This window comes from Calonectris borealis, chromosome 9 (genome assembly GCF_964195595.1).
Source record: "Calonectris borealis chromosome 9, bCalBor7.hap1.2, whole genome shotgun sequence".
NCBI lineage: Eukaryota > Metazoa > Chordata > Aves > Procellariiformes > Procellariidae > Calonectris > Calonectris borealis.
The window spans coordinates 11,389,714-11,416,312 of record NC_134320.1 but is presented as its reverse complement, the minus strand read 5'-3'; the positions used below and the strand labels follow the sequence as shown (position 1 = coordinate 11,416,312).

Here is a 26,599-nt window from a genome sequence, read left to right as displayed (position 1 = left end):
GTCTGAGTGGGTACCACGAGCAGATAGTTTCTACATCTTTATTTACCCACTCAAATGACTGGAGTACAAGAAATATGATGAGTATTAAAGTATTTTGAAGAAACCGAGCTCACAGTGGGTTGTGAGCTGGCTGGTGACTTTTATTGTCTGCGAAAAGGCTTGCGCTTCTATTGTTCCACTTGGCTCTCAGGCTGCAAATCAACAGAAAAAAGCCTCCTTGAACATGCTGAGAATGAGCTTTAATCTCACAGTTTGCCCACTCATTTATTCGAAAATGAGACTGTAGTGGACTTTAGTCCTCCACTATGATACATCCAATCAATCCTAAGTACGTCATTAAGAACAACCTTTGATAGGCGATACAGAGACGAGTTTACCGCCACTAATGCACCTTGATCCAAGTTGTTCATTTACAAGCTGCATCTGTGATCACTGGCAGGTTTAGTGAAAGAAACATTAGCTGAAGTAGGGTTAGTTAAAAAGTAAACTTACAAATGAATTTTTACCAACTGCAAGGAGCATCTATAAATTGCTGGTGTGCTCATTTCTTCCCTACCTTTTTTTTTAGGTAGACTATGGATTGCTGGAAGGGAGCCGTAGGCCGCAGCTGGATTTATCCCACGCTGATCATCTGTGCAAATGGATTTTTCTCCACAATGAGGCCATCGGAACCTTTTCTCACTCCTTATCTAACCGGACCAGACAAAAACCTAACAATTGAAGAGGTATGTAACTATTCTCTTAAGTAATAATTAAAACGCCTAAAGCATTAAGTCTTACAGCCATAACTGAAGGGAACATAAAGTGTTCAATAACACAGGTATATTTTATGTAGAGACTCATATTTAAGATGCTTCTGGAAAAGAGTAAGGACTCCCCTCTTTTGCAGAAGGTCAAAACTTTAAAGTCCCTACGTTCTTAGGACTTTGAAATGACTTTGGTGGTTGTTTAAGAAATGGATACTTTCAGCAAAATCAGGTCAGATAGTTCCTCTCCCCACCTAGAACCCCAGAAGAGGAGCAACACTAAAATTTATTTATACTTATTGTGGAATTGATTATACTGACAGTGACATAGTGATTGCAAATCATAAGAAAGCCAAGGAGGCTTCCCATTATGAGCTGTTAGAATATTACCTATTGTTGTGGTTTAACCCCAGCCAGCAACTAATCCCCACCCAGCCGCTCGCTCACTCCCCTTCACAGTGGGATGGGGGAGGGAATCGGAAGGGTAGAAGTGAGAAAATTCATGGGTCGAGATAAAGACAGTTTCATAGGTAAAGCAAAAGCCGTGCACACAAGCAAAGCAAACCAAGGGATTCATTGACTGCTTCCCATCGGCAGGCAGGTGTTCAGCCATCTCCAGGAAAGCAGGGCTCCATCACGCGTAACGGTGATTTGGGAAGACAAACGCCATCACTCCGAACGGCCCCCCCTTCCTTCTTCTTCCCCCAGCTTTATGTGCTGAGCATGACGTCATATGGCATGGGATACCCCTTTGGGTCAGTTGGGGTCAGCTGTCCCAGCCGTGTCCCCTCCCAACTCCTTGTGCACCCCCAGCCTGCTCGCTGGTGGGGTGGGGTGAGAAGCAGAAGAGGCCTTGACTCTGTGTAAGCCCTGCTCAGCAGGAACTGAAACATCCCTGTGTTGTCAACCCTGTTTCCAGCACAAATCCAAAACACAGCCCCATACTAGCTACTACGAACAAAATGAACTCTCTCCCAGCCAAAATCAGCACATTACATCACAAGATTGTTTTATGCATTCATTACCCTCTGGAGGTCAGATTTACATGCAAAATTTTTTTTTTTTTTTTTTTTTTGACAAAAGCATGCACTGCAAGTTTCCTTGCTCTGCTTTTCTGTTCAGCACTGGCTGCTTCAGGAGTACATTTCCCAACAAAAAGGGACATAGTTAACAAGTGGCTGAGTCATGGAGCTAATGGTATAATTAGAAAACACAAGCTTGGTACACCCACATACAGCTAATATGAAGAACAGTCATTCCTGATGTGCACTAGCAAATGGCAGAAGTTAAGGCAGAATCTGCTAGTATAGTGTGAACCCAAGGTTTCTTCTGAAGAAAGGTAATTGTGGTTTGGGTGGTTGTTTCCCACCCCCCCACCCCACTCCCCTTTTTTATTATTTTTTTTAACCACAACAGAAAATTTTCTCTCTTACATGAAATACACAAATAGCATGATAGGATGCCTTAATTCTGATTTCAGTGAGAATCCTTAACTCAAAAATAACTGTAGTACAGATACTATGGCTTTTTCAGCCAAACTCACCTCTGGTGAGCTAATTCCATAAGTTTCAGTCAAACACTTAAAAATTCTAATTAAAGTTCAGAAAAACAAAAGAAGCCACCCAGGAAGATATAGTGAACCTGCTGCTCATCGTGCAACTCACTCCAGTACCAGTTCAGAAGTAAAAAACTAACCAGCTACTATTGTTCCTCCAGCATTTGAAAAAATTCCTTTCTAGTCTAATTGCATAAGCAGAGAACGAGTGACCATGAACGGATACCCTAGCAGGTCCAGCAATTACTCCCCAAAACAGGCAACTTGCACATCACAAAGTGAACTTTTTCTATGACTGTATCTAAAAGAAGGGGATACCCCCACCGCAGCCGTAGTCAAGCTGCTGGGCAAGCACTGAGCTTTAGTGGCGGCAGTAAACAGCACCCTCCAACCTCCCTACAGATCAGTTTTAGAAAAAGAGAAAGAATTTCTTTTCAGAGCACCTACGCATTGAAGGCCAACTGAAACCGAAATACTGTTCCATCAAAGACTTGCTTACTTCTTACACATTAAATTTGAAGCAAACGAAGGAAGTGAGGATAGGGTAGTGACAGCTACACACTCCCTATGTGCACTTCCAGTTCCCCCCTTGTAAGAGGCGTATGCATTTTGTTCTAGTTCTAACAAAGGACAGAGGCGACCAAAGGTATATAATGACTCACGTAAAAGTTAAAACTAAATAGGCATTCATTTTCAGCCACTGTGGAGAATAGGATTTGATGTTAGACAGACTTTCCTGTGACAAAAATGCTGTTATAACCACTTCGAACAGCTGTACATCAAAATCTGCCTTCTTCATAAGCCTTTACCAGAATTATTTTTTAAGCCAATCTACCTGTTTATGTAGCGAAGCCTCGCATCATTGCCTTTGCCTCAAGGAGTACATTTACAGTTTTGTCATTTAAGGCAGTTTAAATCTACACAATTCAATGTTTCCTGTCACCACAACTACGTTCCTTCAACACCATCATCAAAAAGCTTCAAAACCAGCACTTTAAATGTATTTAAAAAAAAATATTTCCTCTTTTATTCTCTTCTAGGTCACCAACCAGATTTTCCCAGTTTGGACATACTCCTACCTTGCAGTCCTCATCCCAGTCTTCCTGATTACAGACTACGTGCGCTACAAGCCCATCCTCCTCCTCCAGGGCATCAGCTTCATCATCACGTGGCTCTTGCTCCTCTTCGCACAGGGGGTGATGGCCATGCAGGTGGTGGAATTCTTCTACGGGATGGTGACAGCCACCGAGGTCGCCTATTACGCCTACATCTACAGTGTCGTCAGCACCGATCACTATCAGAGAGTGACGAGCTATTGCAGAAGTATCACCCTTGTTGCAGCCACTGTTGCCGCCGTGCTGGGACAGCTGCTGGTTTCCTTGGCAGATGTATCCTACTTTCACCTTAATGCCATTACTTTGGCTTCCGAGTCCCTGGCATTCGTGTGTTCGTTTTTCCTCCCAATGCCTCAGAAGAGTATGTTCTTCCACAGGAAAGATGTCTCGGAAGCTCTCCCAGGACCAGATAAAGTTGTGGCTACAGTCAGCTCCGACGGGCCATCGAGCTGCCAAGAGGACAAGGGCTCCGTGTCTGCCGACAGGGGACCAACACCTGAACAGCAGGCTGACAATGCCAAGCCCCAGAATCACGTGCTCAGAGTACTGGTGCAGCTGAGCAAGGACCTGAGGGATTGCTACAGCTCTAGGAAACTTCTCTACTGGTCCCTGTGGTGGGCTCTGGCTACGGCAGGCTTTAACCAGGTTCTGAATTACATCCAAGTGCTGTGGGACTTCAGAGCCCCCTCTCACAGCTCTGCAGTGTACAATGGGGCTGTTGAAGCAATAGCAACTTTTTTAGGTGAGTAAAAGATCATTAGCCACTACTTCTAACCCATCCTGTGCTGATGGCATTCTTCAGCAATGTCTTTGGTGCCTGTTTATTTCCTATGAGGACAAAGGACAGCAGCCTCCAATATATAACACCCAAACAGTATGCAAAACATGTTTTCACTGTACAACTTTATCAGCGGGCTCTTCAAAAATAATCTTAAAAAATATATAGATATAAGCTTTTCCTTCTTAGGGGAGCCTCATTCCACCAAAGTGTTTTAAGAGTTCAAGTTCACAGCTCTGTTTAGACCATGAATTTAACCCCAAGTAAGCAGTTCAAAAACCCTGTGCAATGACACCTTGCCTATTCCTCCCTCAAATACACCTTAAGTGAGGTGGTTTAAAAATTAAAAAAGAGCATATTAACAGATACACTGCTCTAGATGGTCTGTTTAGACAGTGGATTAAAGATTATTTCAGGATGTGTGGTCCTGAACAAATACTCTGTGACTGCATCTGTATCCTGCTCAGTGAGTTTGTCTCCTCCTTCATACCAGGAGCTTTATCTCACATTTCTACAGGGAACTCTCAGTTTACCCTTCCTCCCTGCAATCAGCATGAAAGTGCATTTTACTGAAGCTACCCCAAAACCTCTCAGACTACTGGTTTGAGCAGTATTCCCAAGGGCTTTCTTGCTTTTACACCCTCTGGCACTTGATACTATCTCAGAGCACAGAAGGCACTCGCAGTACTAGGAACCTCTGGTACAGCAGTGATGGACCAAAGGAGTAGGCCTGCTATCCCTTTTTGAATTCTGATGAAAAGCACATGCAACCAGCAAGTCCAATTTTGCACTAGTGCGCTAGCCTGCCTGAAGAGATCTGGGCAACTGGTACTCTCTGGACTCTGGTAACTCACTGCTGTGCAACCTGCCTGGACCACACTTCTCTTTGCATTTGAGCTGCTAACCTCAGCATACTGTGTTTCAGAGAGCTTTCATAAACCTACAGGAGCCTCTGTGCTAAAGGAGCATAAAAACCCCCCATAGCTGGATAACCTTCTTACAGCACTTGACTGTATTTCTCCAGAATTGAGATGGGGAGAAAAGTAAACCTGATCATTACTGCAGAGATCTAAAAAAAAAAAAATATCAAGGCACTGGAGTTTGTTATAACATATTATGCTCAAGTAAGGGCTTTTACTCTGTGATGGTCAATAAGGCATTGACAAATGCAGTTCATAAAATTTTTTACCAGAAATTGAAAAAGATGCTTTCATAAAAAAACAAAGCACGAAGGAGGGCAACAGATTTTCATTTCATAAAGACCTTTACATGACGGAATTAAACTCCATTATGCATATTTTGGCAGAATATGCTTGGTGGGATTGTTCTTCTCTTTGCTCACAGTTGTCAAAAAATGGAGTAACAACAATAGACTGTACACGGCTGCCTCCAGCCTTAGGCATGAGGCACTTTCTCAGAGTGCTTCAGTCTGTAAAGTCTCTGTAAGCAAGGAAAAAAACCCAAACAAGCAGCAGACTCCCACACCACTAACAGAAAATATAGGCCACACCATTATCAAAGCCCATTGTGGCCATAGCAGTCTCAAGAGCTCCTGGCATGATCCATTTACACAGTTAAGCAATGGCTCTAGAAGGATGATAATGTTTCAGAATTTTAATTATTACTTTAAATGTTTAGGTTCAGCAACATCCATGGCAGTTGGATATGTCAAAGTAAACTGGGATCTTTCTGGAGAACTGGCTTTGGGAATTTTCTCTGCAATGGATGCTGGTTCTCTGTTTCTCATGCACTTTACTGACAACATCTGGGCATGTTATGCTGGTTACCTTGCGTTTAAAGCATGCTATATGCTGCTTATAACAATAGCAACGTAAGTATAATACGCAACTCTTCTAATTAATTTGATTTAAATCAGTGTCACATTTTTAAATTTATCAAAATTTTACTGAAAGTTTCCCTAGAAATAAGATTTTTAAATAGGTCATGACAGCAGCACGTATTATTTCTAGCTTATATAAAACTATGCTTTAAATTATGTGACCTAACCATTACAATAGGTTACTCCAAGTCAGAAACTACCTTATTCTGCATTTAGCTGTTGAATGATCTATGTAGAAGTATTCTCTAAATGATCAAATGAACATACACAGGTCTTCATTTAGCAAAAATATCAACTCAAAATATGTAAAAGATAAGTAGGATGCACAAAAGTGCCAAAGCCAGAAAAACAAGGGATTTCTGCGGAAATGAAGCTGTTAAAGCTTAATAGCCAAGATTGAAGAGGCTTTATCCTATGAAGGATCCACTGCGTACATTGAATTGTTCCCAAACTTCCTCCCGTAAGTAAATTGCAAGCGTCCATATTCTCCATAGTTTAATTAACCTGTACATTTATTTTCAGGTTTCAGATTGCCGTCAATCTAAGCATGGAGCGTTATGCTTTGATGTTTGGCTTCAACAACTTTGTTGCACTTGTGACTCAGACAATTTTAACTGTTGTTGTAGTAGATTCAAAAGGTCTGGGACTGGATATCAGCACCCAGGTAAGCTACATTACTCACACGGCTCTCAGTTCCCCTACTCTCCTCCAAAAGAGGGTTCTACTCCAAGATTAGCCTTTGGGAAGATACTAGGTAATGGACTAGCTTAGGACAGTTACTTGCCTGAAAAACAGGTTCGTTTAAAATGAACTGTCAGTAGCTCCTACAACCTACTTGTCCTCTAGTCCTGCCAATTTTGTATTTCCGCAATAATTTTAAGAATATTTTCACAGAGCAGAAGGGAAAGACCACCACCTATTACTCAGGGTTCTGGGTTTTTTTATTATTTAAAGGCTTGCTATTCACAAGTTTATTGTCAAAATACCCTGAACAGAAGCAGGAAGCAAGCTGAAAGGCAATCTGTGGGTCTATTACTAGGGTAATTCTAAGTTACATAGTTTCACTGGATGCATCTTTAAATTACTGTAATTCTGAAAATTAACTAATCTCATGCTTCCCCATTAAATTTCTGAATTTAAAGTTTAAACCTACATACCAAATGAGGTCCACGTCTCTAGCTTTCATCTTCCCAAAGAGCCAGGAAGGGCAGGGCAGCTGTCCTCCTCCCTTACTGAGGTGGGGAGAGGAAGCACGTAACAGTATTCTCTCCCCCCGCCTCTTACAACTCCGGACTTCCTACAGCGTGAAGTCAAGCAGCCAGACTTCTTGAATCCTTTCAAGATGGGATCATTTTGGGGCATGGGTGACAGGGAAGGGAAGGCGGCAGTAGAGGGACACCCCTTCAGCAAAAACAGTTTTTGACTCTCTCTCCTTCTTCCCCACCTCCATTTCCCAGTTTCTCATTTATGGCAGCTACTTTGCATTCATAGCTGGAATTTTCATGATCAGAAGCATATACACCATTATCTCCATCAAATGCAGAAATACCAGTGTGGCTAGTGAAAGCATTGATCATTAACAAAGGAGACAAAAGAATGGCTGCAAGCAACAATGCAGAAGGCTGCATCATCTGAACAATGAATTAGGAGAAAAATAGCGCTCAACCAAGCAAGACTGGTCAATGGTGAAACAGGCCGTTTATAAGCCTACAGCATAAAGAGCTTTGTCAACAGGATGATGCATTTTGCCCTTTTTCTTCACTAGTAGTTCTAATGCCAAACAATCCTCAATCAATCTTTATTTCAACACAAATTTAATGATCTCACACCAGAACTTCTATTAATGCTCAATAAGCAGAAGCAGCAAGTGCATACAGATGCCTGAACCTCACAACAGAAGAACTTAGAGAACACAACCTTTGAATTTTCACTTCTACTGAGTATTTCAATTAAAGGCAATTTAGTCATAGGCATAAGAACATCAAACATTCCTAGGTGTGCTGGTTTTGGCTGGGAGAGAGTTCATTTTGTTCGTAGTAGCTAGTATGGGGCTGTGTTTTGGATTTGTGCTGGAAACAGGGTTGACAACACAGGGATGTTTCAGTTCCTGCTGAGCAGGGCTTACACAGAGTCAAGGCCTTTTCTGCTCCTCACCCCACCCCACCAGCGAGGAGGCTGGGGGTGCACAAGGAGTTGGGAGGGGACACGGCTGGGACAGCTGACCCCAACTGACCCAAGGGATATCCCATACCATATGACGTCATGCTCAGCACATAAAGCTGGGGGAAGAAGGAGGAAGGGGGGGACATTCGGTGTGATGGCATTTGTCTTCCCAAGGAACCGTTACGCGTGATGGAGCCCTGCTTTCCTGGAGATGGCTGAACACCTGCCTGCCGATGGGAAGTAATGAACGAATTCCTCATTTTGCTCTGCTTGCGTGTGCAGCTTTTGCTTTACCTATGAAACTGTCTTTAGCTCAACCCACAAATTTTCTCTCTTTTACTCTTTTGATTCTCTCCCCCATCCCAGCAGGGGGGAGTGAGCGAGCGGCTGGGTGGTGCTTAGTTGCCAGCTGGGGTTAAACCATAACACTAGGGAATCTAAAGAAGCAGTTGCCCCATCTCAGCAAGATGATCTGTTGGAAAGCTTGCCACAGAAACCTTTTGAAAACTTAAAGACTTTTTCAACTGGAAGTTGTGACATGCTTTTTTAAAGCAAGTTAACAAATCGCAACAAAACAGTTTTTTCCAAAAACACTACTTCTGTATGTTCAAAGGTGGATTACTACAATGCTATATAGCATAGCAATACTGTCACTTTAGTTTACAAATGGCCAAATGCAGTCATTTTGGATTCCACACAGACAATGCACTCCTCAGAAATCTGAAGTTACAGGATTAAGGAAAACGTGTCATTATATACAGATAAACTGCTACTGATGCAGTGAGAGTTTTAAGGCAAATTTGTTGAAGATGTACAAATACAACACGCTCATCTTCCCTTGGAGTGTCTGTCTTGATAAGCATATGCATTAATTATGTCTGACAATTGCCATGACCCACACACACGTATCTTTGGAAGCAAACTAACTTCTCATTTTTAAGCCATGGGGAGCCACTTCAATTTCTATGCAAGGCAGGCTTACTTAAATAACACCACTTAAAGTTTAGATATAACTAAAACTAATTAGGGAATGTTCTTTCAACTGTGTTCAATAATGTCTACTTTGGAGTCAACTATATCAGCAGCAAATTCCATTGTGTTCCTTTACCACAACTTAAAGATTTGCCAAGTGTCAGAAGTAAATGTTTCCCCCAGTTCAGCTCACAAGAAAGTAAAAATCATTAATTCCTTTAAAAACAGTTCCAAAAGCTGCTTGAGTTTGCCTTTATGCCCCAGTAAGTTTTCCCTTCAAGAGAGCAGAATACTTGCATCATATTTATAGTTCTTCTTCAGGAATTCCAACTAAATTTGGTCCTTTTCAAATTAATTTCTTGCCTCAGCATGTTTCAACACGGTGCTTGGGAGTTTGCAGCCATTGAATAGCTTTGAACTGCTGAAACTGGGCATCACATCTGCCTTGTAGAACTCAAGATGTATCTCTTACAGCATCTTCTTACACACATAAGAGCTCACATATTAGGAGTAAAAGTATTAATCTAGAAGGTCTCCAAACTAATTTCTGTATAAGAGGGCTAAAGTTATCAAGTGAAGTGCTTTAATGCTAAAGCAGAAGAGGATACTGAAAAGGTAGTGGAAGTATAGCTTTTTGGCAACTATGCTAGTTGCATGAGCAATTGCGTGAACAACTGCAGAGATTTCTAAGACAAAACATTTATAATCATGGGTGAAGAATTCATTTTGTAAATATAGCTATTTTAAAAATCTAATCAACAAAACAGCTATGGTGTCAGTTTCCACTCAACATAAAGGAGATTCAAACCAATACGAGATCTTCAGCCACTTGTGTGGAGTTTGACAAACTTAAAATTAGCGAACATACGCTAAACAGATGTAGTTGTGTACAGTAAAAGTTGCCAACCTTTTACCTGCATTCAAGCTAGTTATGAAAAATAAGGTATTCCACTATTTCTGCAGCGTAATATAAAACTACGTGCCTTGCATACTTAAATGAATTTCAGTATCTCTTTGCAGTAATCAGCTTCATTTGGATCAGAACAATTTAAATAGATGCTGGTCTCATTAGCCCTTGCGCAAAGCTTAATTTACATCAATTTAGATGAAGGGAACAAAGGATTGTTCTTCTTCCACAAGGCTGTTCCTCATCTTGTTGATGAGATATTTGGTTGGTTTGGTCCAGTTCCCTGCAATGAGCATATTTAAGCATTCTGCAAGTCCTTCTGAACCCTTGCAGTTCCCCACTCTCTACTGCATTTATGTGTTACTATCCCAAACAAGTAAGGTCAACAACAGGGAAGAACTACAGCTATTTATACTATGCTAAAAAGCTGGTGAGAGCAAGGGCATCACTAACATCCTGGAAATTCTCAATTGCTGGGGATTTTAGTGAATTTCCCAGAGAATCTTGGGAATTAAACCATACTCTACCCAGCAGTCCTCATCAGAAGGAAAAGACAGACTTCAAGTCTGTTTTAACTTCAAATATGCCAACAGGACAAAACCAGACATTTAAGTGAGGAATGCTACTATAAGCAGCTTGTTATATAAGCTGCCTGTCCCCTGCTTTGGGACCTCCAAAGCTTCAAAAAAAAAAAAAGAAAAAAAGATACAGAAATTACTACTACCCCACAGGCAGGCAACGGAAGTCAAAAGCACTGGCATAAGTGTTGTTACAAGCAGTGGTCAAGTCTTTCAGCTCCCCTAGAAATAAACAGATCTAACATTCAGGCAGTCAATCAAAAGTGAAATGTCTTACCTTCAAGAATGTTCGCATTTGTCTCAAATGGGTTCGCACATCCTCTTCTCAAAAATCACCTGACATAATCTGATCTTATTTATTCCTGTTATCTTGAAAGCTGTTAAGTGTGTTATTCTCCAGCTGGTCAGAAACCTTTTTTTAAGCTTGCAGTTTATATATTCATGATATATTTACATTATTTGCTTAGTTCCAGTATTACGCTTGAACTTAGCCAAGTCATCTCTGTGTTTAAAACATCATCACCAACTACTTTGATGCAGAGTTATATTTTCCTTGAACCTTCTTACTATTACAGACTAGACAAAGCAGACATTTTTTTTCCCCTCTACGAATTGCATTCTAGTATGACAGGAAACACTCCAGAAAATAAAAAAAAAAATTGATGAATTTAATATTCCACAGGAGGTCTTACTAACATATATCAATTTTTAATAAAAAGAGTGCTATTACATCTGTGGTAGCTTGGCCTGCTATTACACATACTGTTCTGATCACAACTAAGTCTTGTTCAAAGACTGTCATTAGCTACCCATAATTACGTGTCTTTTGCAGCTAACCATTTCTTGAGTAACTACCCCTCAGTGCTTCCAGTGTCCTTCATTACACAGCTATTCTGTCAAAATAATTCAAGTTCACTCAACATTTTCCTGTTCAATAGGTCACTTCACCTGAGCTAGAACAGCAAGCTTAATCACAAGGACACAAAGAAACATATCCAGGTGAGTCATGCAAAACTTTTAAGCCTAACTCACCTTTAAGTATATTGCTTTTGATAACTCATCTGTGTAGGAGACTCACAGTATGTCCATTTTAACCCAACAAAATGTTACTGCAGAGAAATAATGCTACACAATTGTTTTTCTAATATTTATTTTTTTCACCTGCAAACTGTAGCAAAACATGATCAGCTTTATTATGCAGACAGGTATCCCTCTAACATTAGAGATTTAGGCATGTATAAATAGAAGAGCTCTTAGGAAAGGAAAACATTTTGAGAAATGAACAAACCTTCAATTTAACTTCATGACTTCCAATACCAATGGTTAAAATGATGTAGCTCATTCATTCCAAGAGATACAACAGCACCTTAAAGTGGCTGATCTATTTCCCAGTAACATTTTTCACATAACAATGTGTTAAAGTTACAAATACTGATATGCACAAATAGCTATTTTCTAAGAAAAATATGTACAGTACTGCAGCATAATGAATGTGGTATCTGCAATAACTTATTAGCCAATTTTAATATACATGATACCGCTACTTTTTACCTGCCAGTTCACAGGTTCAAGGATGTTACCACAGCCCTCTGTTTTGCACGTTATTACCTGGTGGGTGGGGTTGATTTTCTTGGGTTTTGTGTATTTTTTTTTTTTTTAATTTTTTAAAGGTACACAATGCAGGCTTTTATTTTTACTTCTTAAAGACTTCTTTTGTGTTTAAAGCTAATATCAGTGAAACAAGACAACAGTGCAAGAGGCGCAGAGATGTTATGTGACCACATAAGAGTTCTTTTGGGTAAAGTGTCTATAAGGCTATAAGAAAGGATTGGTTGATGAGCTTCCTGTTGGAAATTGTCCTGTTGGTGCACCAGCCTGGGGGAAAATGAAAGAAGAAAAACAAGACAAATATTTAAGATTTTTTTCCATATTGTAAATCATAAATGCAGGATATATAAAAAAGAAAACAACCTATTAGGAAATATTTCTGGTTTATGTTGCAGTCTTTTTTTGTGTTGGTTCTCTGAAATTGCACTACTGTAAGAGCATGGTATACAAATACCTCTCTTTTGATTTGAACAGCCTTACAAATGCCATGTCATCGTAATAGTGAATTGCATTTAGGAGATTCATATGCTGCCTTCCCTTATTTGAAGCAAAAAAATAAAAGAAAATCTTTGTGTGTCTCTAAATTAAGTGTTACAGATTATGCCTCTTCAGGCATACAGAAGTTATTAATATGCAACAACTCACTTACCATAAAAGGGTTACTAGATACTCCAACAGCTGCAACTTGTCCAAAAGGAGTTACTACAGGCTTTGCCTGTCCAAATGCAGCAAAACCTGCTCCTTGGAAAGATAAGTGAAAAATATTAATACTAGTAACCAATCTTTGCTGCAGCTCCCACACAAATATAAGCGGAAGCTTGGACTGCGCAATCAGGAGGATTGATCTACTTAAACACTATCAAGAATGTAAATGTAAAAAAAAAAACATGGCTAGGCTTTTTCTTTGTTTTATTTTCAACTGTTCGGAACTAATCAGTTTCCAATTTCTATGTATGCACTTTTTCAATGTTATTTTATCATTTAAATTTAGGGAGAAAGTACTCTCCAATTTTCTCTTGCCTGTGTTCTATGAAGTTAGATAAAGTGTTATAATCGGTTGCAGACACTCCAAAAATGAAGACAAAACAATCCTTCTGGCATAAAAAACCTTTAAGCCTGAGAATACTTATAATTTTAGTATCAGATTGAGGTAAAATTTCAGTTATGTCACTGCACACAGCCAAATCAGAAAGCTCAACTACAGGGCCAAAACAGAGTGTGGGAACACCTTGTCAATATTATTATCAAGTTCATATAGAAGTACACACCCATTATTGCTAAATTACAGACAGATCATTTTCTCCATGTTTCTGACTTAAACAAGATTATCTAAAACGTATAAACCTACCATTTGGCTGCTGAGCAAAAGCAGTCTGTTGAGGGAAAGCTGCCTGTGTTGGGAACGTGGGCTGCTGGAAGTTGCCACTAAAACTAGTAGGAAGACTGTAGGAGGCAGGAGTTCCAAATCCTGCAGGCATGCTCATGGATGCAGTACCAAATGTTGCTGCTGGTAGGCAAAAAATAACATTCCATTATTTGTAAGAAACCACTTTTTTCATGAGACAAATTACTATAATGTCATGTTTAGAAAAGTCTCCTAATACCTCAGTGACCGTACAAAAGTTAGGTTCAACTTCTACAGCCACTGAACTGATTTGTGAGCTTGGATCACCACCAATATACTTTTGCATTTTAAAAATAAATGGAATAATTTAAAATTTACTAGATCCAGCAAATTCAGATATACTTTCTGAAAAGGAAATTATTTTTTACTTTCTCTACATTATCATATAGTTCCCCCAGAGTTTTTCTGGTAAAAGTCTGCACACATCAGAAGCAAGCACTTTCAGGCAGTTTCTCCTTCCGAGAAAAGCATGAAAGGATCTTCCTACTTCAAGCTGCATTACAGAAAGTTACAAGTCAAAAAAAAAAAGTCATAAGGGATACATGCATCCCCTCTCTGTTCATCCCATCCTTAATCTCACTTGAAAGGAAATTTTCACCATGCACATTATTTGCACACAAAGTTCCTATTGCAAACGCTCTTACTGGTGAGGTAAGACTTAAAACAAAAAAAAAAACCCAAAACTTTTCATCTGATTCTCTGCTGAACATTTCAAGTAAAGAACACATATGCTCATATGCTATTCCACTTGCCTTCAGCAAATAAACAGGAGCACATCAAGTGCAAAAATGTAGTAACAAAACCATTATTCAGTCTTTTGGGAGATATTCTTGAAAGGAGATGCGTATAGAAGTATTTTTGGTACAAATACAGACACCAGGCATTTTATTCCAGTTAAACATTAGACAGAACTTTTCTTTTGAAATGTTACAAGTTAGATTTTATGCAAGCTCAACTGTTTAAAAAAAAAAAATATATCTAATGAATATAGCTTAATTATCAGTTGAAAAATTTACCCTGTAAGTATTCAAGGGCAAGACATTATACATACATAAACTGCTGACAAAGCACACGCAAAGCTAATGTACTAACATTGTTGTCAAGTTACAGATAGCAGAGAAGCTATTCAACAGGAAAACTTGCTAAAACAGCAAACAAAAGCACAACAAAGTGAGCAGTGAGTTGGGATACCCCAAAAGGCATCGAGCTACTGTTGGTAGAAACTTCAAGAGTCACTCAACTTGTTAGCATTATATTGTGACCATGGAGGATATCAATAATGGTTTTGTTTTAGTTGCTTAATAGGTTGCCTGTGTAAGCTCTTCTCTCCCTTTGCCCACACCCACTCCATTTTAAAACACAGAAAGTCTTCCAAAATTCTACGTGCAGAGAACCAGATAGCTATCAATAAGCTTTTACAAGCAAGAACAATTAGCCACAAGAAACTTGATACCAAATGTGGCCACCTACCAAAATGAGCCTGAGGAAATATGTGAGAGTGCATTGCTCCCGAGAGGCCTTATGGAAGCCACAAAGAGACCAGACAATGTCAAATCATTTATACACTCGAGTAGTCGTTTCTTAGTGTTATATATATATATATATATATAAAAATATACACACATATATGTACCAAACAATTTGTCCATAGCATGACCAGCAATAGATTAAGAAAACCATTAGATATAAACGCTACAAAACAGATCTCCCATGTAATAAATAGCAAAGTTCATGCAGAACGAAAGCTTACACCTTAAACTGAAAGGGGTAGAATATTATCTTTACTTATAGTCATTATCTCTAGTTACCTAGTACATAACATCAGTATAGCTGCCAAAGGGTTGGAACCTCTGCAAGCCAAGGATCGCAGTTTAGAAGGCAGAATGATAAAGTTGCCATATTCAAACAAGTTTATCTAAAGAGGCTACAAGTTCTTAATGATGATCCAAAATAGCACAATTAGTAATGAGATTAAAATGAGGAAAAAGATATTTTGGGCATTAAGTAGCTGAATAAGTTTAACTGCATAACATTTCAAAAGGGACTGAAAACAGAATTCATTTTAGCAGAGGACATGAATTTGATCAATTCAGTTTTAACTCAGCCTGATCAGTTTAATTAAATCTACCTAAAACTTTGAGCAAAGCACAACTCAATGTTAAAATGCATACATCAGCAGATTTAAGTCTGTGGAAGTCCAGTTAATAGATAAAAGTGCTGAAATTTAGCAGTGCCTTTGGAGAGGAAAATTAGAATAATCTAACAGTCATCTAAATCCAAGTTCAGTGTTTTGAAGAAAAGTACAAGTTTGCTTTTTTAGAAAGTGATTAAGTTTCTGTCTATGGAATTATGATTCTACAGAATCCTCCCCCAGAAAATTAATGTAAATCATGAGTGTAAAGATTATATTTAAACATATGCTTTATTGTTACAAAAAAAGACAAATAAAGGACACCACCAATGTACTGAATAAGTGGACTGGTGAGGAGCTAACAGCCCCAAAGCGTTGTTTTTCCTTGTTCTAGCCCCAGCTCTTTAGTTTTGAGGGCTTTCAGGACTTTGAAATAAAGAAACAAAAAAAGCAAGTGTATTAGCTTAGCAGCAGGGCTTTCAAGATCCCTGATTTCAGGGCAACCTGCGATGAAGCATGCTTCAAAGCAAAGGTTATAGTCTTGGAAGGTACCCAACTGGTAATACACAGACTACAAATAGCTTAGGTAGTATTAGAAGATCTTAAACAGATCATTTTGACATTTTTCATGTCCACCATTTGAAATGCTAGGATTGGGCCAGAAACAGGAAACTAACGTCCTCAGCCCAATAAAAAACATTACTTATCTCAAAAAAAAAAGTTAAAGTTGATTTCTGCAGCCTATTCATAAATATTGTACTCTACATTGAACAAACACACAACATGTCAAATAGACTAGAGACAGATAGTACAGAAAACCTTTAAGGAACACTTTACACACTATGAAAAAAAAGAATCAATGCAAGTCTTGAAAGAAAGGTTCTCAAACACTCAGGGTTTTTTTTCCTAACCTGTTGCTCCTCGGCTGTTGGTCTGGAATGGGTTTGTTGAAGGTGCCACTGGGGCAACAGGGGCAGCTACAAATGGATTTGTGGAAGGTGTTGCTGAAAGATTAAAAACATGGTATTTAATAAAGTCTTTTAAAAATAGCCAACCTGACTCACATTAAGTTTATACAGCTTTTATACAGATATATAAATATCTAAAATTACATGAAAAATTAGGAACTGATAATAAAAAGCTTAATTTGAAATGCATCACAACAGTACTTTTTTAGCATCCTTTAGTAACTTCAGTATCACTAGTGTCAAAGTATAGCACTATCAACTAAAAATTAGTAAGACGTTTGCTTACAGTCCACAAAAGGCGTTAATAACACTTATATACCTCCAAATGGAGCAGGCACACTCGAAGACGCAGGCTGTGTCTGTGCAGTAGCAGCCACAGGTACTGTTCCAAAAGCATTGCTGAAAATAATTCATACATTCAGTGAAGTCAACAATTAAATACAACTTACAATTATTGTTGGCATGTAAAAGAACAGAAAAGGAATGCTTACGTGCAGTTTGCAAACTGCAATATAATTCGCTGATGCCTCGAATTGAGCCCCTGATGCCAGGGTCAGAGACTATAACTAGTGCTGAGCAATGAAAAGTCCTCTCCACCAACGGCAGGAGAAAGAATATTGAACAGAGGCCACCAGCATAAACGTTGCAAAGCAGAAGATTTAGGGGCACTTGCAATACCAAGGAGAGCTATAACAGGCATTTGGTATTTATTATCTTAATGATCTAAAAAAGAAGTGGTTGGCACCATTTACATTACAAATATCTGAATAATTTTTTTGCCAGGGATGATGCTATGATTTTCAGTATGCGTGCAAATATTCTGTACAGGAAAGTGTTATCATCTAACAGGTTTAGCATGTAATGACTAGAAAGGTGCAGAGAACATTCTATTGAAAGTATTCTTAATTTTATCTTATAATATCTTATCAGACAGTACTGCTATTATTTAAAACAAAGGATGCAGTTTCAGTAGCACCTCTGAACTTATTCAGCGTTTCCCCATTTAGGTAAGAAATAAAACCAGATTTGAGAAACAACTTTGAGCTACTTTTCTGCATACTGCTGAAGTCAATGTAGAAAGTCAGCTACTTCTAACAAAGTACCTGCTAACGTTACTGGTGGAAGTATACGCATTACTAGAGGTTGCTGTGGAGCTGAACACGCTGTCTAATTCTGCTAGAGCCGCATACTTGTCTGAAGACGCACTTGACTGATTTGGGGCTGACAATGCAGGACCTCCCGATGCTGACACTACTGTACTGAAGCCACTTCCTTGCTCACTACCACCTAGAAAGAAAGAAATCAGATTAAAAGTGATGAAGATGGTTTCACTTTCTGCCCTGCCAACGTTGAGAACTAAATGAAAGTTCACGGATAGTTTAAGTTTCAGACTTAAAAATTAAATATGCACTAGGGCATACAGGAAAAAAAAAAATTTAACAAGCCGTTAGCTATTAGCAAAGTGTCATGCTTCTATAGATATTCTGCAGCTCTAGAGAGCCTCTGGTTTCCCTGGAAAATAATGACTAAATACTACCATCATTTTCAACTAGAAAATTTAACAAAACACATACTCTCAAACTATCCATTTCACAACAAAGTACTACATTACAAACCAACACAAGTTTTTATCCACCATTTGAGAAGGAAAAAAAGTAATAGAATAACAAGGTTTTTTCTCTTTAACTTAAAATCAACTAAATCCAAGTATGACTGTTACTAGTTTATAAAAAACTAAAGCCAAATCTTTTTGTGGCAGAGACGTAGGAAAGCTACTCTGGCAGCTCTCTGCAACAACTGTGGCTCTCCATTCAAGAGCCTTCACTATAGGTTTTAGCACAAACATAAAATATATATTTATATTTTCATCATTGCAGTAATAATTATTTAGATATCTCCACTTAGAGTTATTCATCTTGACAGCAAGTAGGTTCCCAAAAAGCATTTTTCTGATGACATCCTTTTGGAGTGATGTTAGTCTTAAAATTTACATCTTACACATTAAGGGTACACTGATGTGAAATTCTACTTATAAGTTAAAGAAAGGACATTTTGAAATACGGTTACTATTTTGACATGCACAGCCATCTTTGTGGTAAGTATACGCATGTAGAATAAGCACGTCAATGAATAAAGTTTAATACCTTGCCCTGCGCTGAAGATATTATCTAAATTAGCAAGAGCTGCATATTTGTCAGCTGACTGGAGATTCGATTTATTCACTGCAGCTTTACTGGCTGCAGTTGCTGTTGTGTTGCTCTGAGAAGCATTGAAGGCTCCAAAATCAGCACTGGAGGATTTGGGGAAGTTATCAAAGTGAGCAAAGTTAGCATTCACTGATCCAGCGCTTCCACCTGTAACAAATTAAGTTAAACACGATCAACACTCCAAAGCTAGAAAGTCTCTTCAACTGTAACTGATGGCACAATAATCCCACCTCTTCGTGGTTACATGAGGCAACACGTTCCCCCACCCCACCCCTTTAAGACCCTTTCCCATTTCCTTCAAAGTTACATTGGGTCATCAGAAATTTTTTTTTTTTTTTTTTTTTTTTTTTTTTTTTACATTTTTCAGTTTGCAGATCAGGGACAAAAAACCCCCAAGCTTCAACAGCTTAAATCAGAGTCATAATTTGATCTTGAAGAACTTTAGCTATTTATTAGCTGTTAAACTAATTTCAACATTAGTATTTTGCTAGAAAAATAAGTATTTGTCTGAATCTTTAATATGCAAAATACAGAAGCTTCATTTTCCTGACATATGCGTCTAATGAATAGCTACTATTTGCATTTACTTAATGGTACAATGTTTAACCATTTCAGATGTCAGTCATCATTCTAAGCAAAAAATAGTGCCTAGAATTCCAAAAGTAGTATGATTCCTTGCCAAGGTTTAGAGGCATAGTTTGGTTCTCTGTTCTCAGATTTTTAGACTACATCCAATCAGGAAAGAGGTGAGGGGGAAGACACAACACAGCTCTTTTTATACCAAGTCTCCACTGATGTCAGAGATACATAAATCAATTGTAAAAAAATCTGACTTAAGTCCACCCAACTGAACTTCACTTCAAATATGAAACCATGAGCTTCCACCTCTTCAATGTCCAGACAATTTAATCTAGGCAGGTCATGTACTTAAATTTAAATGAGTTGTTCCATTAAATGTATCACATTTTATAACAGTTGGTTGAGGATTTCACTCATGCTACAGAACACACAACTTTCTAATAGCATAATGAAGAAGTTAAAACATATGCAACAGTAGGAATGAAAATGCTATGCTACAATGGCATAAAATGAAGCAAGCTGAGTTTTCCACTGCGTGGAACTTACTGTGTACAGCCTGGAGAGGAAAAGCTGAAGTAAATTCACCAAAACTGCAGCTAGATGAAAGCGTTCTGAACGCTGGACAGCCAGAAATTGTGTGTGGGTTAAAGTTAACATAAGAAGGGAGAAAGAAAATTTGAAAAAAAGTTTAAAACGACACCACACTCAAAAGAAAAAAAAAAAGGAAAAGAAAGTCAGTCAGCCAAAGATCTAGACAAACAGCAAGTGTAAGCTCAAGCAGAAGTTCTAAAGCATGATCAAATTAAAGGAAAGCAAAATAAATCTTAGCAATAGGCTCTACACATGAAGTCAAACATACTGAAGTGCGTGCATATGTTATACATACGCATAGACACACACTTTTTTTTTTGTACCGTAATGTGCTTTTGGGTCTACTGAAACTTCTCTTACACGATACAGAGTCAATTCAGTATTTATCAAAAGCAGTATGGTTCACTCTTTTCATAGTTATTTCAGGTGTAGAGCTAACAAACACAGTGCCATAAATCAGACTTCTGAGTAGCATTAGGAAAAAAAAAGAAAATCAACACCAAACAGAAGGAATTCATTTTGAGTTTCCCCAGAGCTTCAGATGGCTTGAGTGCATTAAAGCAGGCAGATGCAAGAAATCAACTCAACTTTAAGTACCTTCCAACATAAAGGTAAGGATTATTTTAATTAAGAATTAATCAAAAGCGCTAGGAGTTCTACCTGTATTTTGGGGCTGAAAAGAAGACTGACTTGCTGTGGGGAAACCTCCAAAATTACTCGAGCCACTAGAATGTCCAAATGCATCAAAGTTTGCAAAACCTGCATTTGCAGAGTTCTGCGCTGTAAATTGCAAAGGAACAAAACATGTTAATGGATATGGGAAATAAACACAAAAATAGATGTATTAACTGAATTCATGGTCATGACAACCTCCAAGGGTTATATCCTACCTTGTAATTTCTTTTTACATGAAAAAATTATACATGATATTCTACAACTGAAAGTTGTCTTTGAACAAGCTTTCACGAATCACCTTCATAGAGCTGTACCAGTTAATGCTACTTCTCTCCTCCTCACACATGCTACTACTCACAACTGCATGACCTGATGAAGTCCAGTTCAGCTTAACTCTAGAGTGTTTGCAGTGGTGGCTGGTCAGGGAAAAACAGCCAAAAAGTACAGAATACCAGGTGTATACCTGTAGAACCCAAACCAGGTATCATTCTAAATGCTAGTTTCCAAAACTAGAATTTGTGGACTAACTGAACATTTCTTTGGGAATAAAAATTAGAAAGTATTCTTGTAACATACTAACAATTTGAATTCCTCATATACAAAGTGCTTCTTCCTTGGGTGAATTTAGTTTGGCACCACTTGAATACTTTTGGCTAGGTTTATAAATTCATTTCACTGGAAAATTCAGTTTTTAAAAAAACTAAATCAAGAGTACAGAAATATGGAAAATCAATACCAATGTCAAGAAGATAGCATTCATAGAGTGTATCCACAAAATAAAATCCAAGGACATTTCAAATAGAATTTCAGTTTTCGCCTTCCTTTCGTGCCATACTATAGGAGAAAATAAAAGTTAACACCCATCTAATTTCAAACACCTGGATATTCAAGCATCTATAGATTCAACAGGATTGCATGCCTAACTGATAAGCTCCACAGAAAGTCTTAACCACTGTTACAAGCAAGGAGTAAGGGAAAAAAGTGTTTTTAATCAAATGCAAAACAAACCCGTATATATAGTTAGCTTGAGTTACCATCTAAAGAAAGCCCACAAAACACCTTCTAGAATAACAAATGCTATACATCATATTTTTGGGTCAGGCCTTGTTATTCTGGAGGGATTTTGCAGATTAAGTATCTACAAAACCAATAAATTATACTGATTGTTTAAGTACTATTACTTAATAGCCAGATAATGCTAATAAAAAGTCACATTATTTCACTTAATTTCTATTAAAAAAGCATCTGCACTAAAGGTTTATAAACTAAAAGGACATTTTTATACAAACTACTGTATTGCACAATGCTGCTAATACAAATGAAAGTGCAAGTATTTCCCTTCACAGGCGCTACTGGAAGAGAGGGTGAGGTTTGACTCTACTTGATACCCCTTTTTTATTAGAAGTGTGCATGCATATTGGCTTTACATGGCATGGTTTTGGTAGCAGGGGGCTGCAGGGGTGGCTCCTGTGAGAAGATATCAGAAGTTGCCCCCACTTCTGCAGCCAGTTTCAGCCGGCTCCAAAACAGACCTGCGGCTGCCCAAAGCGGAACCCATCAGTAATCCTGGTGGCACCTCTGTGGTAATATATTTAAGAAAGGGTAAAAAACACCGTGCAGGAGCTGTGAGAGAGAGGAGTGAGAAAAATGTGAGAGAAACAACCCTGCAGACACCAAGGTCAATGAAGAGGGAGGGGGAGGATGTGCTCCAGGCACTGGAACAGAGATTTCCCTGCAGCCCAAGGAGAAGACCATGGTGAAGAAGGTTGTCCCCCTGCAGCCAATGGAGGACCACAGTGGAACAGATATCCACACTGCAGCCTGTGAAGGACCCCACACCAGGGCAGGTAGAGATGCCCTGAAGGAAGCTGGGGCCTGTGGAAAGCCCATGCTGGAGCAGGCTCCTGACAGGAGCTGTGGCTTATGGAGAGGAGCCCACGCAGGAGCAGGTTTTCTGGCAGGAGCTGTGACCCTGTGGGGGGCCCACGCTGGAGCAGCCTATGCCTGAAGGACTGTACCCCATGCAAAGGGCCCATGCTGGAGCAGTTCTTGAACTGTAGCCCACGGGAAGGGCCCACGTTGAAGAATTTTGTGAAGGACTGTATCCCATTGCGGGGGGGGAGGGATCCCACAATGGAGCAGGGGAACAACATGAGGAGGACGGAATGGCAGAGATGAAGTGTTACGAACTGACTGCAACTCCCATTCCCCATCCCCCTGCACCACTCAGGGGGAGGAGGTAGAAAAGTCAGAAGCGCAACTGAGCCTGGAAAGAAGGGGTGAAGGTGGTTTTAGTTTTATTTCTCACTATCCTACCCTATTATTAATTGACAATAAATTAAGTTAATCTTCCTCAAGTCAAGTCTGTTTTGCCCATGACAGTAACTGGCAAGTGATCTCTCTGTCCTTATCTTGACTCATCATATTTTCTCCCCCCTGCTGAGGAGGGGGAGTAAGAGAGCATCTTGGTGGGCACCTGGCAGCCAGCCAAGGTCAACCCACCACAGCATGAGAGTCAACAAGCGGGGGGTGGGGGTGGGGGGGGTGGGGTGTGTGAAATCAATGAGAAAGCAAGGTGTTGGGAAAGTTCTGTCCTAAAATTTTCACCTTTAAAGTGTGCAAGGAGAAAAAGTTGACACAAACAGAGGAAAAATAGTTTCTATTATACCCTCTGTATTGGTTCAAACAGCATTGTACAGACTTCATATTCCACAAGTTTTTTTTTGTTTGTTTTGTTTTTAAGCCAGTAGTTTTTTTAAGAGGAATAGATTAAGAATTCAATTGCACCTTGCTTTAAAATGAAAGTGATGCTTTCATCCTGATGCATCAATTGGATAGGGGCTACTCAGAGACTGATGTTTAGTTGACCAAATAGGAGTAAGTACATAAATGTCACTCCTAGAACAGTAACAGAATTTTTCATTTTAATCACTCACACAAACAGAATACTATGTCAAGAATTTTAAATGAAATATCTTTTGGGTCTAGATTAAAAACTGGAATGTATTATATTACAGGCCACTTAACAATTCTGCATCAGCAGACACAGAAAGTATGATTTGCAAGTGGGCCCATGTTAAAACAGTAGAGCTGAAAGACTCTTCTGCAGAGTATTCAGATGTTAATCTTGCTTTATTTTATGTGGTAAAGTTTAAACCTATGTAAAAGGGGCACAAAGGTAAAGACCAGGTAAGACTTGTACTTTCCTGTACCTGAGCAATATGTAGATTGGCAATTCCAAAATTCAGTTCTCCACACAAAAACCCAAGAACAACCCTAAGTAAGTTAAGGAACTGCAGTGGATTGCAGAATGGCACAGATTTACAACTGCCGTTGTGACTGCAGATCAATGAGGCAGTACAAAAGCTAGCTGGCTAAAGCTAGCTCAAGTATGACAGCACCAGTCATGGCAATGCAAGCTGTCCCTACAATCTTTGCATAGTTTCTTCTGTGAGGTTTGCACTACCTAGTGTGGAATAAGGGCATGAAACATTGCAAAACCAAAAAACCTAAAATAAATTCCACATATATTCAATTACAAAATTGAAAAGAATTCTCTAAAAGACAATAACTGTATCATACTATTTTATTTCTTCTGGGTAAAGCCTATTCTCCCTTATCCGTGGTAAGAGTTGTGTTGTGTCACTACGCCATTTTAAAATCTTTTTTTCAGGTCTTCTATTCCATTAGTTTATAGAAAGTCTACATGCCAAAAATTTTTATCTTTTCTTCGCTATTACCAGTCTGAAAACTACAGACAGAGAACAGTTATCTACCATCATCTTCAAAGTATCATCATTTTGCAGAAGTTATGGAAGTTTGTAAATTACATACAGACAGTAAACATAAGGCATGTTTCCCCTGCAACATGCAACAATGTCCTGAGCCAGCTTAGTATATTAGAAAACTCAGAAAAAAAGGAACGTATCAAAAGTTGCACTTCCTGCATAATTTTCAAGCTTTACATCTACACTTTACAGATCACAGCACAAGTTTGTTAATATTTTCTTATCAGCTGCTGCACTCAGTTGTGCCTTAATTGCAGAAACAGTAACTTATATTGGAAGACCTTAAATTTGCTGGTGCTCTTCAGTGATTTCTTCAGTTAACCATAGTGTACATGAAGGGAAAGAGAAGTCCATCCCCTGTAGGCATAGCTAAAACCAAGCCCTAAAACAAGAACACCGGACCATACACTTCGAGAAAGTAGTGCTGGACTAAGTGCAAGTTCTTCCATCCTCTGCTGTAGTGTGTGATTACTAACAAAAATTACACGTTTATACAGCTCCTTAAATGAGCATTTAAAATTCATTTTTGCCAAAGCTGGCGGACTGATCAACCATCCTTGTGTTCCAAAAGGAAGAGTCTGTAGCATTTCATTATTAGTTTCAGTTAACACTACCCTGTGGTTACGGCACACAGAACAAGCCTTACAAGTGTTTTACCCTAGCAAGTCAGGAAACACCTTCAGATGAGCCAGTCTGCAATACACATTCAGCTATCGCATGCTCAGAATTAGACTTTTGTCTTTTAGAAATTGATTTACCAGCCCTCAAACTGTCTTGAGTTCTAAAACTTATGGAAAGGATTCATAGGCATGACAAATGACCACAATGGTTAATTACTGAAACAGAAAACTAGTCAGTACAGCTGAGTATTCCTCTCAATTTTGATTTTCAGCACTTATTTCAACCAGAAATTAGCAGACTCTTTCTAAGATTATATTTATTCTTGAGTGTTCATATTGCTTTTTATCTTTTTAAAAATTACCCAGCAGAGACGCAGTGGAATTTTACCTAGATTTGGAACACTGTATTGAAATATTGCTTTAACGGAATTTTCATCTTCTGAAATGCACAAAGGGTAATTAAGTGTATACAAACATAGAATCATTCAGCAACAAGTTTGGAAAGAATAAGTTATTAGAAAGAATTAAATATCTGCAGCCTCTTCAGTAACACTGTACAACACTGGCCAGTCAGCACAAGTTCTCCCAGTTAAATATACCTCCAAAAAGATGATTAACATGAAATCTTATGTCAAGGATTTTACAAAATACACTGCAACAGCAACTCTTATTCTGTATTACTGAATTCAGCCTATTATTTCACAACTTTTTTTTTTTCAAAGTTAACTTTGAGAAAGCCTTGATACTTCGCTCAGTTCCTCAGGTGTGCCTTAAGTCCCCTCTATCCCACTTCCTCTCAGCTGTTAACAATTTCAGGACTGATTTGCAAGAAATTTCTCTTATTCTTGTTGGCTTAGCAGCACCACAGTTTCTCTCAGAAAATCTAGATGAAAAGCCCATTCAGACAAAGCAGGCAAAGGTACTTTCCCACAATTACAATGCAAGTTAGCAACAACATACTTTAGTGACCACAGAATCAACTTCTTCTTTAGGATAGACTTCTATGGCTCAAGATCTTTGGCTGAAAATAAACCCTGAGGGCTCGATATATTTTACTGAAGTCATTCTTTAAGAATTCAAGGCCTACCCCCATTCTCAGTCAATATATATGCCCAAAGCTTGTTTACTCTTCTTGAAACTACAGAATACTACCCACATGGGTAGTAGACACACACAAAAAAGGAGGTCATTCTTTAAACTGAGAAAGCCTTTGTTTTTCTTTTAACAAATTGACAGTTATTGTCAATGCATTTGAACTCCCTTAAAGTCCCTATATCTGCTTTTTTCCCCAAGAATGCTCTTCCTAATTATTTTCAGCAAGAAAATTGAAGGTCTAATATCAGTTTCACCCTACATTCTGTTACTCATCCTCT

At 38.7% G+C, this 26,599-nt stretch overlaps 2 protein-coding genes across 5 annotated transcripts in view; one reads left to right on the top strand and one right to left on the bottom strand.

The window, feature by feature from the left end:
• The first annotated feature begins 575 nt into the window (after positions 1 to 575).
• SLC19A3 (solute carrier family 19 member 3) lies at positions 576 to 7,614 on the top strand. The gene is made up of 5 exons (XM_075158231.1): positions 576 to 725; positions 3,342 to 4,158; positions 5,833 to 6,025; positions 6,557 to 6,698; positions 7,492 to 7,614. The coding sequence occupies exons 1-5, from the start codon at positions 576 to 578 to the stop codon at positions 7,612 to 7,614; spliced, it is 1,425 nt and encodes a 474-aa protein (XP_075014332.1).
• Positions 7,615 to 11,787: 4,173 nt separating this feature from the next.
• AGFG1 (ArfGAP with FG repeats 1) overlaps positions 11,788 to 26,599 on the bottom strand; it is a 39,017-nt gene continuing 24,205 nt past the window's right edge. Inside the window, exons 6-14 of one of the 4 annotated variants that reach the window (XM_075158227.1) lie at positions 20,804 to 20,923; positions 20,099 to 20,170; positions 18,911 to 19,120; positions 17,870 to 18,053; positions 17,086 to 17,165; positions 16,710 to 16,802; positions 13,611 to 13,766; positions 12,912 to 13,003; positions 11,788 to 12,529 (exon numbers count right to left, since the gene is read on the bottom strand). In XM_075158227.1, the coding sequence (XP_075014328.1) occupies positions 12,470 to 12,529; positions 12,912 to 13,003; positions 13,611 to 13,766; positions 16,710 to 16,802; positions 17,086 to 17,165; positions 17,870 to 18,053; positions 18,911 to 19,120; positions 20,099 to 20,170; positions 20,804 to 20,923 (1,067 nt within the window). In that variant the 3' untranslated portion in view covers positions 11,788 to 12,469. Of the gene's footprint in view, positions 12,530 to 12,911; positions 13,004 to 13,610; positions 13,770 to 16,709; positions 16,803 to 17,085; positions 17,166 to 17,869; positions 18,054 to 18,910; positions 19,121 to 20,098; positions 20,171 to 20,803; positions 20,924 to 26,599 lie in introns of all 4 variants that reach the window. The other 3 variants (XM_075158226.1, XM_075158228.1, XM_075158229.1) reach the window with 3 other exon arrangements.